Source organism: Urocitellus parryii, chromosome 1 (assembly GCF_045843805.1).
Source record: "Urocitellus parryii isolate mUroPar1 chromosome 1, mUroPar1.hap1, whole genome shotgun sequence".
NCBI classification, from domain to species: domain Eukaryota; kingdom Metazoa; phylum Chordata; class Mammalia; order Rodentia; family Sciuridae; genus Urocitellus; species Urocitellus parryii.
In genome coordinates this window covers 265,591,053-265,609,904 of record NC_135531.1, presented here as the reverse complement: position 1 = coordinate 265,609,904, position 18,852 = coordinate 265,591,053, and the positions used below count along the sequence as shown (strand labels likewise).

Genomic DNA, 18,852 nt, shown 5'->3' with positions numbered 1-18,852 from the left:
TAGGTGCTGGGGCGGGGCGAAGACGTAAGCGGGGCGGAGTTTGCAGCCGTCGCGCACGCGCCTGGTCTGGTCGCGTCGAGTGTGCGTGCGTGCGTGCGTGTTTGCGTGTGGTCACAGTTCCCGCCATCAGCCGCTCTCGCTGTGTAGGGGGAGTGAGCCGCCTAGCTTTTCTGGGCTCAGTGACCCTTCCTTCTGTACCCCTGGCTCCTCCCCCTCCACGCGGACTCTGTGCTTCCGGCAGGCCTGTTCCGGGGCTTCGGACCCTCAGGCTCAGGTAAGGCGCCCAGGGCAGCTTCTCAATTGAGCCGTTTTCTCTACCCCCTCCCCCGTGCGGTCCGCCCACTCAGCGTTCACTCTTGTGGAGTTCGCCCCGCCGCTGCTCAGCCGGCCCGCAGCTCCTCTGCACTCTCTGGGTTTCACAGGTACCCTATTTGGGTGTTTCCCCTAGACTTTCTCTCTCCTTTGACCTGATCTGTACTGTCACTTGCTCCTTCTGCATCTCGAACCTGGTCCCTTTTCTCTGGTGCTGTCTTCGTCCGCCCCCTGCCCCCTAGCAAGGCCTGCTGTCTGATTAGGTGACTTCGTTGTCTTATATTCATCAGGTCTTGGACATGATACTTATTCTCTGTCTTGACCATTCTTCATCATTCTCTTAATCGTCTCCATTAAAAGGCATGGAGGGTATTTTTGTCGTGCATTTGCTTGCATCCCATATGTAGCCATCACATCAAGCTGTCAGGTTTACCCATTTTAAGTGATGTCCAAGAAAGGAAATGATAATTGATTGCAAAATGCTGAATTTTGGAGTGATGTTCTGTAGCAGTTTTGTGGTATTGCTCTCCAAATTTCAGCTCTGTGTAAATGCCTCTTTATGGGTGGCAGTGCATGATAAGTCTTCAACTAGGAGAGATATCAAAGAGAGAATGTTAAATAGGCATTGTATATCGTGGGTTAGAGATCAGGGGTAGTCGAGGCTGGATATGTAGATATAACCTGTGTATGAATATATATGTGTATGTCTCTGCCATGTAGATAGTTTTGGATGAGGTGCTTAAAGTGATTGTAGTGGTAGAAAAGAAAGGCACTTAAGATGGAGCATTTAGATATTCTTGATGTCTAATAACTGGATAGAGGGGATGAATCTTGCAAGAGATGAAAGAAGTCATGCATAGTGTCTGCTGAAAAGTAAAATTGAAGCTGGACTGAGAAACGCAGTGACGTAAAAGTAATTAATAGTCTTAGGGATGTTTGGGTTTAGTCCTAGTTCCTCTTTTGCTCTTCCATTCTTTCCTCAGTTTTAAATTCCACCTATGTACTGATGTGTTATGAAGTTTTATTTCCAGCCTATTTTGTTTTCTACTTCATATCAAAATAGCCAACTGTCTGCTTGACATCTCAACTTTTTTCTTAGGAATTTTAAATTGTAACATGTCTAAAACCAAAGTGTTGATCATTCTCTTCATACCCAGATTCTTTCTCCTCCAGTGTCCCGTTTCATTAAATTGTATATACATGTCTTCACTAGAAAATGAGTTATTTTTCCTGCCATGCACACATACCCTCTCCAAGTTCTGTCTATTCTACTTCTACTTCTTGAATCTATTTTTGTACATCTCACTATCATTTTTCTAATTCAAGCTACAGTTCTTCCTACCTGGGCTTTATATTTTTCTGGCTCCCAGCATTCTCATCTAAAAAATAGGAATAATAAAGTTTGTACTTTACTTGATTGTTATGATGATTAAATGAAATAACCATGGTGAGCACATGACACACATAAATTGGTAAGAATTAATTGTTCTTGTAATTGTTGTAAGTTGAACAATTTCAGTACTTTCCTATCTGATTGCCTAATTTTTTTCTCATTCTTGTTTCTTTCTACTCTCCTTCCTAAACAAACCACATCACTTCTCCACACAACAGTAATATATGCTTTCTTTTCTTGAAACCCTTTATTGTATTTTCCTGTTGCTAAATGCTTATTACATTTAGGATAAAATTTCAAAATCCTTCCTGTGATCTGCATCTGCATAACCTGATTCTTGTTTGCTTTATCTTACACCATCCTTCTTTCTGTCACCTCTAGTAGCCTAGTATACCAAATCATGTTCCAATATAGTGCCTTTGTGTATATTGATCTGTTTACCTGAATTGTTCCAGTGCCACCATCTCCAATCAACTCATTCTTCAATTTTTATCTTCAGTTGTAGTTTCTTAGAGAATAAAAACAGAAAAAAAAATCTTGATTTTTTTTTTTTTCCCCTTCTGAATCTTCAGGTCTTAAATCATAAGTTTCATCATGCCCTGTATTTTACTTTATATCATTTTTCAGAACTTGTAATTATAGATTTATTTGTATGTTTATTGGAAGCCTCTCATTGGCATATGAGAGTGATTATTTTATTTTTATTCCTCAAGAATTTGTTAAATGATCATGTATGTAAGAAATTTAAAAAAAATAATTTGTTAAATGAATAAGAAACTAGAACTTGCTATAAGAATCATCACGTCTACTTTCTGATAGGCCTTGGTAGGTTCAGTGATAGACATACTATGGTTTTGAGGATCTGTTTGCTCACACAAATCTCTTGTGTTCAAATGCATGTTATAATCCTCTGTTTTTGTTTCTGATTTTGAATAACTAGTAGTATTTAATGTAAATCAGGAAGTTAAAAAAGTTGTGTCAACCTAATGATATTCTTATCACGAGAAACACTCTTTTCCATTCTGCAGACAAATTAAAGGATGCATCCAAAAAAGGGGCAGGGTTTCAGTTTTGAAAACTTTTTTTCCAACTCCACCCCCTCACTGGTACTAGCTAGGAATTGAACCCAGGGTTGCTCTATCACTGACCAACATCCTTCCTTTTAAGTTTTATTTTGAAACAGGGTCTCACTAAGTTGCCCATGCTGGCCTCAAACTTATGATCCTCCTGCCTCAACAACCTAAGTAGCTGGGTTTATAGGCATGTACAACCATGCCTGACATCCAACTTTGGGTACTTTTACACCAAATTATGTTCCACTTCAGGGCCTTTGTGTATATTGTTCTGTTTACTTGAATTATTCCAGTACCACGATCCACAGTCAACTCATTCTTTAATTTTCAGTTAAGTTGTAGTTTCTTAGAGAACATAAACTTTTTCTGAGATTTTTGTGTCTCATAAAATTATTCAGATTTTAAACTGCTCGAATTGAAGATAAACTTTGTCTAGACAAACATCCTTCTTTACTCTCAACTTTAACACTAATTTTATCTCCATTGCACATTTGTTTTATGACCTTTTTATTAGGAAAGAAAGCCCTTGGGTATCAGAATAGAGGTGTATATATTTTAACAACAGGTTAAACTATGAGACCAGTGAAGGTGAGGTTTTTATAAGTAAGAAAAATTCATACTTAGGTCAATTCCTAGTGAATGAGAAATGAAATATTAAAATAATTTTTTAAAATAGAACTTGTGTTGAAAAATAGGGAATAAAAAATAGACAATATGCAAATGTCAGGCAGTTGAATTTATTTTCTAAGTAGTGACAAGCTAGGGAAAAAGTTTGAGATGAAATTAGTACTATCAGTCACAAATATTTAGCACTTACTAAATGTTTGTTATTTTGTTAGAATATAAAAGTTCTGTGTCTATGTGTCATTACCCCCACCCCTGCCCGGCCCCTGCACCTTAGGGCGACAGTTAAGGAGACTAGTACATACTTTGAAAATTTTGAAAAAAAAGTATTTTTTCAGAAAAAATATTGTAGTATAAAGGATTCATTGGCAGAAAAATCCTGAGAGAATGGGGACTTGTAAAATGATTTCAATTCACTGATGAGGATGAACTGTGGAAGTGGTTAAAACCGTGGGTTCTTGTCAGACACATAGCTTTGTGTCTTATTGATTCTGTATTCATAAATTACTTAATCTCTCTAAGCCAGTTTTCTCATTGGTAAATTAGGTAATTTAGTAATGATCCTTGTCCTTTAGTGTTATTGTGAAAATTAAATGAAGTAATGCATGTATGGCACTAAGCACTGTGCTTAGTAAATGTTGCATAATGCATATTTAATGCATTGATGGCAAAATGATGACTTTCTGAATTAGGGTAGTAACTATGAAAAGATTGGGTTTTAATATTAAACCTGATGTTAAGATTTCTTGCCTATATGATGGTAGAAGGAGAAAAGTATGAACCTTTCAATGAGGCCTTGGACTGCATCTTCTCTCTCTTTCTCTCTCTCTCACTCTCTCTCTCACACACACACATACATGTACATATATATATATATACACATACATATACATACATATATATTCCTACCACTTTGTAGTTTACTCTGAGTACTAAATGATCAGATTTTTAAAGTTGATGTTGTTGCATTTAACTAGGCAGTGAAGGATGTTTGGGTAGAATTTCAGGGCAAGTTCAGGCTTTAAAAAAAGGTCTAAAATTGAAAAATAGGTGTTTTATTTTTTAAATTTTGGAAACAATTTTACTCACTTTATTTGTGTAAACACATCATGAAAGTGATGTTTTAAGACTAAGATGTCATTGTAGCAGTGTTTATAAAGACAACAAAGGCTATACTTTTGCTCAGGCTTCTTAGTTTCAAAATGTAGCAGGAATAAATAAATCAAAACACAAGGTGATCAAGGTGCAGGCTCCTCTGTAGTCCCTTATTTACCACAGCAGATACGTTCCTAAAATTGTTGATGTGCATGCCTGTATGTGCATCATTTTAAATATTTTCAGTAAGTGATTTGTGGTTTGTAAATCATGGAGGGGTTAACTGTTATATAAATGATAAATTTCTTCTTTCTTAAGTTTTAATTTTGTATATTGAATCATTTTTAAAAAGGCACACTTATATTTTCTTTAGCTGAGTTGATGGCTCCTGGAGAACTGGCATAGCTGCAGAATATGAGTAGTTTCCCAAGAAGAGTGCATTGCCTTTGGCACAAGGATCAGAATAAAGGTGAATTGTTATTACATAGGGCTTTTTAGTAAAAGTCACTGAAAAGTAAGTCATGTTTTTGTTTTTGATATGTTTCCAAGAGTATATGCAAATCAGCGAGAACTGACAAGATTTCTGTGTTTATTTTTTAGTAATAATTTTATGTTTTAGCATGTTTTCTTGACCACAGAATCCCCTCTGAACAATGTTTTCAAAACGGCACCTTAAATGTAGCATTTAAATAAATAAACTGGTTATAGAAACATTTTTGCAATATTATTGATTGAGCTATGATGAAGTGCTGCAACTTGGACCATAATTTTAATTGCAAAGAAGTTTAGGGAAAGGGGATACTCTTAGAACATACTTAGAGAATAATTCATTTTAATTATCCTCTTTCTAATATTGCTTTGATTAGAGAATTAGCATTATAGAGTTCAAGGAAACTTTATCTTAGGTTCATAGAAAGTTTAACTGTTACTAAATCATGCTTCGTACTGAAAAAGAAACTTAGTTTTTTTCCTGTGACCAAGAAGGGCAAGCCCTGATAATGTGATGAACCTACAAAAGTAGTTATTGTTTTTTTTTTTTTTTTTTTTAAAGAGAGAGTGAGAGAGAGAGGGGGACAGAGAGAGAGAGAGAGAGAGAGAATTTTAACATTTATTTATTTTTTCTTAGTTCTCGGCGGACACAACATCTTCGTTTGTATGTGGTGCTGAGGATCGAACCCGGGCCGCACGCACGCTAGGCGAGCGCGCTACCGCTTAAGCCACATCCCCAGCCCCAAAAGTAGTTATTGTTAATTCATTTAGTGCAAAAGCAGGTAGCAGACTAAATTGAGGCGTTAAGAAAAAGGTTTATTATATTCTATTCATTTTTTAAAATGTTTTTAGTTATACATGGGCATAATATTTTATTTCATGTATTGATTTTTATGTGGTGCTGAGGATTGAACCCAGTGCCTCACCTGTACGAGGCAAGCCCTCTGCCACTGGGCCCAACCCCAGCCGAGGTTCTATTAATTTTATGTCCTGCATGGTTTATTTTTTTTCCTTAGAAGAAGGAAAGGTTTCTAACAGAAATGGTTAAGAAAATGTTCGTTGTCTAGAGTGCACTGAAGCACACTTATAATCCCAGCAACTCAAGAGGCTCAGGCAGGAGGATTACAAGTTTGAGGCCAGCCTCAGCAATTTAGCATGACTCTGTCTCCAAAAAAAAATAAAAGGGCTGGGAATGTAGTTCAGTGATAAAATGCCCCTGGATTTCATCCCTTGCACCAAGAGAAAAGAAAGAAAATGTTTAGTATCTAAAGTAAAATTTTATGCATTTAATCAAAACTCTGCATCAAAATGTTTGAGAAGAATAGACAATTAGCTAGAAACAGAAGTAACCAGTAACATTTTTATTTCTCATTTATTTTAGTGAACTTTGAACTCTTCATCTAAATTTTATTAAATAATGTCATTTTTAATAAGGCAAACTTTAATAATGGGCTTATTTTGGCAGCCTGACCAATAAATAATGAGACATAAGGAAAGCTGAGGGAAATTGACAAAAGATAAAACTGTTAATATGGAGTTTCATCATTGAGCAATGAATAACACTAGTTCCAATTTGGGAAAGCTTACTAGGTTCTTAAGTATTGTTTTCTGTTACTGCATATTAATTCATATTAATAAATGATCAGTCTTCCATTGAGTTATTAACAAGATGTTAGGACAGCTTTGCACTCAGTGGGGAAGTTTAGATGCACATAGAAAAAGCTTTAGATGTAATCTTCAAAAAATGAGTTACATATAATACAGCACATAGCAGTACTCTTACAAAGAGCTTAGATATAATCCTACATTGGCCATATAAAAGAGATTTATGATTCTGCTATCTGCTATTGTATATTTTAATAGCAAATTGAATAAAATTAGTGTTATTTTGTTCATTATTCTTAAACAATGCGTTTCTGTCTCCTGTGCATCAGACATTGTCTTAGTGGGGACAGAGAAATTAAAGAACATCTTCCCTGTCTTCAAGCTGCAGAGTCTAGATAGACAGACAAAGAAATAAATAGTTTATGATACAATGTGATAACTATTCTGCCAAAGGTAACTAAGCTAACACAACAGGAAGACAGAAGGATTTAAACAGTCCCATTGTGGATATGGGGAAGAGAACAAGTGAAGAGTTGGGAAAACTTACTTTAAAGAGTTGAGCCTTGATTTTAGAGCCAAGAAAAGAAATTTTAAGAGGGCCAAAGATGGGGAAAAGAATAAAAAATTTTCTAGACATCCACCACAGAGTGTACAAGTGTATATATGGAGTTAGGGGAAAATTGCAAGCAGTTCAGATGATTGGATTTTGGGGAAGTTCATTGATATTGGGAATAGAGAGGTAATCAGGGTCTCGATCATGGGACCTTTATATCATGTTAATGAGTTTAGACTTTATTATAAGGACAGAGGAAAGCCATTTAATGATATTTAAAAAATGTGATATGATTTGATCTATAGTTCATTATAAAACTGTATGAAAAGTATATGGAGGTAGAATTTACAGAACTACCTACCATTTCCAAACTAATACCAATAATCATCAAGAAAGAAGTCAAAGAACTGTCATGCTTCTGGCATGGAATCTATGGTAGAAGAGCAACCACATATTCTTTGCAGTATTGAGAAGTAGAGTGCAAATGATTTTAAGGACATACCCTAACAACGAAGCCACAAATAATTAATTTTTAAAAAAATTATAAGTACAATTTTTATTCAGATTTCTTCAGTTACTAGTTTGAGCAAAGCATCATATTAATAGAGAGGTTTGTGTATGGTAATGAGCTCAATTACTTTAAGGAATTCATATGTTCAGCCACTTTTACCAATATCTAAATCTGTCCATAGTAGGCACTCAGAAAACTCTGATGAGATGGGTGAATTATAATAGAGAACTTAAAATGAATAATACTTTTTAACTCTTCAAAGTTTTTTCCACATCTCTTTTAGCCCCATTTTTTTGCCCAATAGTAACTAAAGGCCTTGAACAGGGACCCCCCTAAGCTGTGTCCTGCCTACAGGTGGATTTTGTTTGCTTCATAGTTTTCAAATTAAGTTTGAATTCATTATTCACAATTTAATATTCACAATTTAAAATTTAAAACTTTTATATAAAAGTTGAGAGTCTTCATTTTCTTGAAAAAGAAGATGATAAGACAGTGCTAAGTTCACTACTGCTACATGCTATAATTGGCTGGATTGGGTAGTAATTGTTCATGTTTTACCTAAGTCATTACTTGGCTGTTCCCTATAGGCAGTTGAGTGGGTGACTTTCATTAATATCTTATTTATAGAGGTTTTTGGAGAAAGAGGAATTGTAGACAAGAAATAAATTCAGTTAGTGAACACTGACTCCATTAATATTAATAGTACTGTCAGCTGAGTGCCTAATATATGCTGTTTCATTCTGAAATATTACAATATTTTCTATTCTTGTTTTGTGAATAGAGAAGGTATGTTACAAGTTAGTAATTGACAGACCTGGCTCCTGATTTCTAGACCTCATGTTTTTCCTTGTGTAATTCCTTTTCTAAATTTTCTAGATGAGCTATGAAGGCAAAGGCATTGTTTAAAGATTTTTAATTTATTAGATTATGAGCAACAATCATTTTAGGGGCAGTGTGTTTTTAAATGTTTGAAATGGTATAAATTCAGCTTAGCAATTTTAGATGGTTGAATATTTATGTATATAACACTTTCTGCTATTACTCTTATTTATTTACTTGCTGGCTTTTGGCAAAGCTAGAAGGGTCTGAGACATCCTATCATTGCTGTAAGTCATTTTTAAGTATTAAAAGTTAATTCAGGAATGTATTTGTCAAAGTTAAAATTGCTAAAGATTCCTTCTAAGAATAGTAATGTTAAATATAAATGGTAGGTTGCTCTTAGGAAGAGAGCAGTTTTTGTTCTTCCTAAAGATTAAATGTTTTTCTCAAATAATGTAATTCTGGAAGTTAGACTAATTTGATGATTCTCAAACATTTTGATTCCTTTAATGTCTTCTGTACATGAAGTTAAGACCTATAAACATTCATAAAAAAAGAAAAGAATTCAACACCATTTAATAATGGTGAGGGCAATCACATTGAGAAAGACATCTTCTCTTGTTCCTAAATTGATGTGTCATTACTGGCAACAACTGTTTATGCATTCTGCAAAATGTAGAATTTAGGAACTAATAGGCATAGGTATTGGACTCTTGGCAAAGAAGGAAACATGTACAGAAGAAATTAAATGTGGTTAGATGCCATCATTGAATGTTAGTACCTGCTTTTGTTCTTTGTTACCTATATTCTACAATTGATAAGGGCCTTGGAGATTGCTTCATAAAAGTGTTTATTGAAGTGTTGAAATACAAGATGGTTCATTAAGTATTCTCTTTTAAACTTTAATTTTAAAAAAACTTTTAACTCTCTATTTTATTTTCCTTCTTTAGAACCTGTCAGGTGAAGGTATATTTTTGCTTTTTAATTTGGCTAGAAGCAATTTATTTTTAAAGAAAATATGTCTCCCCTGAAGATACATGGTCCTATCAGAATTCGAAGTATGCAGACTGGAATTACAAAGTGGAAAGAAGGATCCTTTGAAATTGTGGAAAAAGAGAACAAAGTCAGCCTAGTAGTTCACTACAATACTGGAGGAATTCCAAGGATATTTCAGGTATTAACTAAATTTTGTTTTTAATGGTTCTTGGATCAGGTCCATCAGTAAATTGCTAAAGACATAATAAGTAACAGAGTAGTCTCTCTTGTTTCTCATTTCCAAGACACTAATACTTTTGTGAACAAGATTTATAAAGTATTTAGCACCAGTATTGGCTGTGTATAAGAGAGCAAGAAATAGTCACCCAGTATTGAAAAGAAAACCAGTGTGCAGGAACTTAGAAGGATTATATCTTTTTAAATAACTGTATTTTTAAGTTATTTAAAAAAACACATTAGGACAAGCTTAGTTAATCCTTTTTTCTTTTTATTTTTTTAGTTGTTGATGGACCTTTATTTTATTCATTTATTTGTATGTTGTGTTGAGAATTGAACCCTGTGCCTCACACATATGAGGCAAGCACTCTACCACTGAGCCACAACCCCAGCCTTCCTTTTTGGTTTTAATATAGATGATGAATTCATCATTAGGTTAGTATTAACTTTTAAGAGTATTTACTAGTGTCTTTTAAAGCCAGTGTGTATTTCCTAAATAATTCTGCCAAAAGTCTTAGTATGGAATATTTAAGGATAATTGTTCAAGATTGTTTAGATAAATATTTTCTTGTAAGATTTTGAAGGATCCTCTTTATTTTATCACTACAGAAAATTGTTAATTTTGTTTTCACTTTTCTACTGATTCTCTTTTGTAATATGAGTTACTTATATGTTGAATTTAAGAACATAATGTCTGCTGGGTGTTGTACACATCTGTAATTCCAGCTATTCAGGAGGCTGAAGCAGGAGGACCTTAAGTTTAAGGCCAACCTAGGCAATTTAGAGAGACTGTCCTGGAAAAAAACATAAAATAAAAAAAAAGATCTGGGTTAGAGCAATCCTGGGTTCAATCCCCTGTACTACAAAAACAAAACAAAACATAATGTCTCACATTTGTCTGTCCTTAAAAATCCTTTATTGGGGGCTGGGTTGTGGCTAGCATGTGTGCAGCCCTGGGTTCAATCCTTTATTTATTTTATGAAGCAATAAATTAAAAAAAAATTATTTATAAATAAATAAAAATAAACAAAAAATCCTTTATTGGGCCTTTAATAGATGAATGGATAAAAAAAATGTGGCATATATACATAGTGGAATATTACTCAGCAATAAAAGAGAATAAAATCATGGCATTTGCAGGTAAATGGATGGAGTTAGAAAAGATAACGCTAAATGAAGTTAGCCAATCCCAAAAAACCAAATGAAGAATGTTTTCTTTGATTTAAGGAGGCTGATTCATAGTGGGATAGGAAGCAGGAGTATAGGAGGAATAGACGAACTCTAGGTAGGGCAGAAGGGTTGGAGGGGAAAGGAGGGGGCATGGGGTAATTAATGATGCTGGAATGTGATGATCATTATTATCCAAAGTACAGGTATGAAGACATGAATTGGTGTGAATATACTGTGTATACAACCAGAGATATGAAAAATTGTGCTTTATATGTGTAAAAAAAATTGTAAGCATTCTGCTGTCATATATAAATAGATAAAAACCTTTTAAAAAATCTTGTATTGGTTAATTAGGTTATATAAAAGTATAATATTTGTTCTAAACTAAAATACTCTGTTGAAGAGCAGTATATAACTATGCTTAAGAAATAAAAATTTTCGTTTGTCTTTGCTTTTAGCTATGAAAATGAATTGTTTATGATTTTATATATTGGATAAGTTGGAGGTGGTGACTGGTAATTGAAATATCTACTGATTGTTCATCTCAACAAAAGAAAGTTGTTTTGAAATGGAATCATTTTTTTCAGTCCTCAGCCAAGGTTGACACTGAGTATTTGAATAGTTAAGCAAACATAGATAGGCGCACAATGACTATATTTGCATTCCCAGCCTCATCTCAGTTCTGGGTCAGTTTACATTCAACAGTCATTTTCTAACCATCTACAGGTTACAGTTGTGGATTCTGTGGTAAGGGCTAAGAATACAGAACTGAATGAAACACCATTCCCCTCAGTTAAACGTAACCAAATGCATTTTCAGCTGTAAAAGTATTTCAGTGATACTGAGCTAACAAAAGAAGTGAGTGGTTTGTACTCTGGGAGTTTAGAGGATAAATAGGAGTTTTCTAAACGTAGAGGTAAGGCAGAAGTAATTTCTCTACATGGACAAACACAAATATGAGTCAACATTCAGGGAAATAGGGAATTAATTTAAAATAAGTGGGCAGTGGGGAGTGAATGGCAGATTTTGCTGATTCTTCTTTGTCCCAAGGGTATCTCAAGTTCTAAGGAGCCAAGCATCTCAAATTAATGTCCTTTGGGGATAGACAAGATATTGAGAGATTAAGGACATGTAGGAGATTTCATGGGAGGTTAAGAATGAAAAGTCCTAAAGAAAGGAAAAGGTAGTAAAAGAAGCAGGAGGAAGAAAGGATTGTCAAAAGACTCAGCTCATTAGATTTAGGAGGTGAGAGAGAAAGAGTCTGGGGAGATTGTCTATCTGAAAGAATGGCAGTCCCTTTTGTGCATTCTGTGAGGGGTAAAAAGAAAAAATTGTGGTTTGAAGATTGAGAGAGATGAATTGTTTGAGATTTCAGGCATTCAGAAGGTAAACAAGTCTGGAGTTCTAACGGAGAGTCTGGACTTGGGATAAAGAGTGGGGAACTCTTAGCTAGTTGCAGTAGTGCACACCTATAATCCCAGAGGCTTGGGAGGCTGAGGCAGGAGGATTGTGAGTTCAAAGCCAGCCTCAGCAATGGCGAGGTGCTAAGCAACTCAGTGAGACCCTGTCTCTAAATAAAATGCAAAATAGGGCTGGGGATGTGGCTCAGTGGTTGAGTGCCCATGAGTACCAAAAAAATGAGGGATTTAGCTCAGTTGGTAGAGTGTTTGTCTTGTATGCACAAGGCCCTGGGTTCAATCCCCAGCACCACAAAAAAGGAGTTAGGGCTGCAATTGTGGGGGCTACATGGGATTTTCAGTTGTTGAAGTGACCAGTTTCAGAATTATTCTCTTGTTAATGAGCAAACTTGTCTACTTACATTTAACTCTAATTTTTAAAAAAATGGTAAATAGACTGATGTAATGTCTTTATGTTACCTATTTTTATGTTTTACTAGAGAAAATCGGTAAAATAGTTTTTCATTTTTATCTAAAATGTGACAAAGAATATTTCTCTCTAATTAAAATTAATGAATGTTATTTCTTTTTTATACTGTTTAAAGGATATGTCTTCAGCAAAAGGCAGCTTTAGAAACCTTTGTATAGGCTGGGGATGTGGCTCAAGCGGTAGTGCACTTGCCTGGCATGCACACGGCGCTGGGTTCGATCCTCAGCACCACATACAAATAAAGATGTTGTGTCCGCCGAAAACTAAAAAACAATAAATATTAAAAAAATATTCTCTCTCTCTCTCTTAAAAAAAAAGAAACCTTTGTATATTCTGCTAAGGAAGAATATTAGAGGATAAGGCTGGCAGGGATAATTTAGGTAATAAAGAAACTAAAAATATTAGTATTGTTGAAAGTTTATTTTTGATGTGTTTTTAGAGTGTGAGGATGGTGGCTTGGATTAATGTATCCTTTTACATTGCAACTACCTAAATGATTTACCAAATAATCTTGCAAAGTGTTTGTTCTAAGAAAAAAAGAAAAAGAGACTAATCCAATTTGGTTTTCTGTCTTGGTGATAGTATAACTGTCCAGGCTCCAAAAATGGTTAGCTCACTGGTTTGCTCACATAACTTTAGAACTATATCTTAAAATAGGAATTTTCTGCCATAAGAGCAAGAGAGCTAGGATTATTTTCTAAAGTCAAGTTTAGAAGTTGTTTGTATCTTCTAAAAGCTTAATCTTTGATTTAAATGTATCAAGAAATGGGAACTCTTTGGTTAAAAACAGATTGAATCAGTATGGAGAAGAGTGAGAAACACTGCTTGGAAAGTATAGAGTTTAGTATTCATTATATAACTTATTGTACTTAATTTATATTTTTGATGTTAAGATAATACTTCTTTTGTTTTTGTCAGCTAAGTCATAACATTAAAAATGTGGTGCTTCGGCCCAGTGGAGCAAAACAAAGCCGCCTAATGTTAACTCTACAAGATAATAGCTTCTTGTCTATTGACAAAGTACCAAGTAAGGAAGCAGAGGAAATGAGGTTGTTTCTAGATGCAGTTCATCAAAACAGACTTCATACAGGTAAGCACTAATCATCCCAGGGTCTGACATGATGAATACTGATAAAGTATTCAACAAAATATTGGTAAACTGAATTCAGTAGAACATGAAAGTAGAGCGCTTGCTTGCCTAGCCCGTGTGAGACACTGGGTTCGATTCTCAGCACTGCATATAAATAAAGGAATAAAATAAAGGTTCATCAACATAAAAAAAATATATTTTTTAGTTGTCACCACCCCAGCCCCTAAAAAAATATTTTAAAAAAAGAACATTAAAAGAATTAATTGTACACCATTGACCATAAAGAATTTATTCCTAGGATGCAATGTTCAGATATGAAAGTCAGTTTATATAATATATCACATTAACAGAATAAAGGACAAAAACTGTTGGATCATCTCAATTGGTACACAAAAAGAATTTGACAAAACTCAACATCCATTCATGATAAAAACACTCAACAGACTTAGAAGGGAACAACTTCAAAGATAAAGACCATATGTCAAAAACCCATAGCTATCATACTCAACAGTGAAAAAACTGGAAGCTTTTCCCCCAAGATCAATAATAAGACAAAGCCTGGGTGTGATGTTGCACACCTATAATCTCAGCTACTAAGGAGGCTGAGGTAGGAGGATTGCAAGTTTGAGGCCAGAGTGGACAACTTCTTTATCAAGACCCTGTCTCAAAAAGAAAAAAGAGGGGCTGGGGATGCAGCTGAGTTGATAAAAGTGTTTGCCTTGCATACAAGGCCCTCAGTTCGATCCCCAGCATCAAAAAGAAAGAAAAAGGGTTGGAGAAATAGCATGGTGGTAAAGCACCCCTGAATTTAATCCCAGTACTTCAAAAAAGAAAAACAAGGCAAGGATGCCTGCTCTTGCCGCTTCTAGTCAGTATAGCATTGGAAGTCTCAGCAATTACTTAATAAAAAGAATCCAAATTGGAAAGGAAGAAATAAAATTATCTCTGTTGGGCTGAGGATGTAGCTCAAGCGGTAGCACGCTCGCCTGGCCCGGGTTGGATCCTCCCAGCAATTTAAGGAGACCATATACTGGAATAAAAAAGGTGTGTGGGGACTGGATAACAATATAATCTCTGGTTGGAAAAGACCTTCCTGAGTACTACATAAAAATGAATTGGGCTGGGGATGTAGCTTAATGGTAGAATGCTTGGCTAGCATGTCTGAGGCCCTGGGTTGGATCCCCAGCATCACATGAATACACACAAAAACAAAAAACTCTGGACTGTATAAAAACTTAGTGTCTGTATCAAGGGGGAAAAAAAGACAAAGGAAGAAAATTATTAGCCAGAATGATATATTAATACCATTAATATACAAAGACTTATTTTTCAAATTAGTAAGAAAAAAGACAACTCAATAGAGAAATGGACAAAAACTTCAAAATATTCAGGAAGAAAAATAGATGGCTGTTAATTGTAAAATAATTTTCAATTTCAGTAATTGAATCAAATTCTTACTGTCACAATGACATTGGTGTGAGGGGAAGCATGGAGATGTTCATGTATTTGATAGGAATTTAGATACATTTTTTGGAAGACTGTGTACTAATGTCAGTTTGGTTTAAAATGACCCATTAACCCAGCAACTGTTATTCTAAGGAGTTTGTTCTACTAAAATTATTCTGTTGGGCTGAGGTTGTGGCTTAGAGGTAGCATACTCACCTAGCATATGTGAGGCACTGGGTTTAAGCCTCAGTACCACATAAAAATAAAATAAAGGTTTTGTGTCTACCTACAACTAAAAAGTAAATGTTTCAGAAATTATTCTATTAGTAGAAGAGGAAATGTGGAAGGATGTTAAATATTGTTTGCAATTTTGAATAAACCTTCCAAAATAATCATCAATGGGAAATTTGCAAACTTTTAAATAAAAAATATAAACTATTTTGAACATCTTTGTGGGATTCCATGTGAAGTTTCAATTAATGCATACATTTTAATTAATAAACTTGTAGACAGTGCCTTAGAGTGTGTTATTGGAGGTGTGTCATTATTTCTGACATGTTTCCTTGGCATGTGGAGTCAGTGTTCATGCTCTAATTTAAACTGTGACCTTTAACTCTTTCAGACTGTTAATTACCAATATCATAGGAGAATTTCTAGCATTTTTTTTTCCCTGTAATCTCAGCGACTCGGGAGGCTGAGGCAGGAGAATTGAGAATTCTTCATCAAAAGCAAGGTGCTAAGCAACTCAGTGGGACCTTGTCTCTAAATAAGGGCTGTGAATGTGACTCAGTAGTTAAGCATCCTTGTGTTCAATCTCTGGCACAAAAAAAAAAAAAAAAAAAAAAAATTGTCTAGGCTCAAACTTCACATCTTCATTTCTCAGCCTCTTGAGTACCTGGGCTTATAGGCATGTGCCACTGCACATGGCTAGTATTTTCCTTTTGGTTTGTAAAATTTATCTCCTATTATATGATCTCACATTTTTGTGTTATCTGTTTCTTTACTGGGGAGTTTTGTTCTTTTTGGGGGTGTGTGGGCAGTAGTGGCAATTAAACCCAGGAGTCCAGGGATGCTCTACTACTGAGCTACATCCCAGCCCTTCAAAAAAAATTTTTTTTTTAAATTATAATTTTGAAACAGAGTCTTACTAAGTTGCTTAGGCTGCTATCCTTCTGCCTAAGCTTCCCAAATAGCTGGGATTATAGGTATGTACCATTGTGCTTGATTTAGCACACAATTTTAATTACTTTATATCTCAGGTGTATATTCTTATCAGAAAGAATTAGTTGTTCCATCTTTTACACTCTGTTTCTTCCATTTCTTCAATATTATGTAATAATATAATGCTAAATCTTTTTATTAAACTAAGTATTTTGGATTTTGTTCACCAGCCATGAAACCTTCTCAGGGCTCTGGTAGTTTTGGAGCCATTCTGGGAAGCAGGACCTCGCAGAAAGAAACCAACAGGCAGCTTTCTTATTCAGACAATCAGGTATGTTCATTTGAATCTTTCTAGCTTATTTAAAAAGATGATAGTTATATACAGATACACTAAGAGGTTGGAAAAAGTGAAATTTAGATTATAATGGCTAACATTTCTGGCATTGTCACAGGATATTTTCCCCAGAGCTGAAATTCATCATTTTGGCCACCTTGATTTCTTCCAATTAGTTTTGTGACAATCTAAGGTTTAAGTACAATTTTTAAAAGCATAGTTTTTGGTGGCTGGGGTTGTAGCTCAGTATTGTGTCCATCTACAACTTAAAAATAAATAAATAAAAAGCTTGACTTTGAATTAGGTATGGGATCAAGACTTGATGTGTCACTTATTAGTTAGGGGTCATTGGAAGTTTTTAAAGTATCCTGAGCTTCAGCATCTACTTGTAAAATTGCAACAACAGTAATATTTCAAGGATTGCTGTGATATAATTTATGTAAAATTATTTAATTCATTGTATACTATACCGCATACTAACAACCTTAGAAATGTTTGCTACTATTTCTGTGGTGCTCTTTAGGTCTGTTCTACATTAGGGACTTTGCCTGTATACTGTATGAAATAATTCTGTTTTGTTGAGAACTTCTGTTTACTTTTTAAATAGTTTTTCTTTTATACATATTATTCTGCCAGCAATGAGATGTGCTGTGTACCAGTAAATCATACTAATGCAACTTGGCAGTACTTATGTCTCTTTTGTGTTGCAAAGGTAAGCCAGGCATAAAGTCAGAAACTTTAAACCTCTTTTATATGTTAATTTAGGAGTCCTATTGGCTTGGCAGAAAAGTGATTACTAGTCCTCTTCTGGACTAAGCAATAAATAAGAAAAAAGTTTTGTTAGAATTGTCATAAATGAGATTTTGGGGGGACTTTTTATTGAGGTATAATTGTCATGTAGCAAATTATACATATTTAAAGTATAATTTGATATGTTTTGACTTAGGTATTAAACCTTAAAATCATTGTCATAATTAATGCAATGAGCAGAACCATAATCCCAGTAAGTTTCTTCATCCCTCTTTGTAATCCTCCTTCCTCCCTCTCTCTCTGATCCCTGTTTGGAAACAACCACTGTTTTGCTTTCTGTCACTATAGATAAGGTTGTATTTGATGTAGTTTTCTGTAGGTGGAATCAGTTTGTATTTTGGGAGGACTTTTGTGGGGAGAGTCTGTATTTTTCCCCACTGAGCATAATTATTTTTAGATTCTTACATTTAAAAAATATTTTTTTTAGTTGTCAATGGACCTTTATTTTTATTTATTTCTTTGTGGTGCTGAGAATCGAACCCAGAGCCTCACACATGCTAGGCACTCTACCACTGAGGCACAACCCCAACCCCAGATTCATAGATTTTTAAGTAGGGATTTAAATTTTTGTAATATTTCTTAAATGTGTTTAAGTATTAATGTACATAGCAGATATATTTATACTTCCACAAAAATTTCATTAGTGGGATTTTTTAAAACATTTTTTTAGTTGTAGATGGACACAAGAACTTTATTTTTATGTGGTGCTGAGAATTGAACCCAGTGCTTCACGTATTCTAGGCAAGCACTCTACTACTGAACCATAACTCCAGCCCCTATTAGTGGGATTTTAAAGTCAATTTTGTGGGTTGTAATTACAAAGGAAGTTGAATAGAAGATTTTATTTATGTTAAGAATAAATATTGGTGGCTGGGGTTGTGCCTCAGTGGTAGAGCACTTGCCTAGTATGTGTGAGGCACTGGGTTCAATCCTTAGCACTGCATAAAAATAAATAAATATTGATTTCTGAGAAGTTTATTTTGGTTTTATTTTTATGTATAATAGAATTTGATGTAAAATATTTCTTTGAGATGGTGGTGGATATTTTCAAAGAGATGCAGGGGTATACAGATTTATGCTACCATATGAGAGAAAAATGAAGTATTGATTCTGTTTGCCTGGAGAAACTAAGGGAAGAATATAAGGGTGTGAGAGTAGCAAGTGGAAGAACTGGGGATGTGGGGATGAGGATAGTGAGACTTCTCAGTCTGTGGCTTTTAGTATTACTTTTTGAATTTTTTTTTTCCTTTTGTGCTGGGGGATCAAAT

At 34.7% G+C, this 18,852-nt stretch overlaps 1 protein-coding gene across 5 annotated transcripts in view; it reads left to right on the top strand.

Moving 5' to 3' along the window:
- Usp37 (ubiquitin specific peptidase 37) overlaps positions 1-18,852 on the top strand; it is an 80,428-nt gene that overhangs the window by 305 nt on the left and 61,271 nt on the right. Inside the window, exons 1-5 of one of the 5 annotated variants that reach the window (XM_077803579.1) lie at positions 119-274; positions 4,871-4,966; positions 9,508-9,648; positions 13,662-13,833; positions 16,671-16,771. In XM_077803579.1, coding sequence (XP_077659705.1) covers positions 9,535-9,648; positions 13,662-13,833; positions 16,671-16,771 — 387 coding nt within the window. In that variant the 5' untranslated portion in view covers positions 119-274; positions 4,871-4,966; positions 9,508-9,534. Of the gene's footprint in view, positions 1-118; positions 275-4,870; positions 5,012-9,424; positions 9,649-13,661; positions 13,834-16,670; positions 16,772-18,852 lie in introns of those variants that run through there. The other 4 variants (XM_077803561.1, XM_077803564.1, XM_077803574.1 and 1 more) reach the window with 4 other exon arrangements.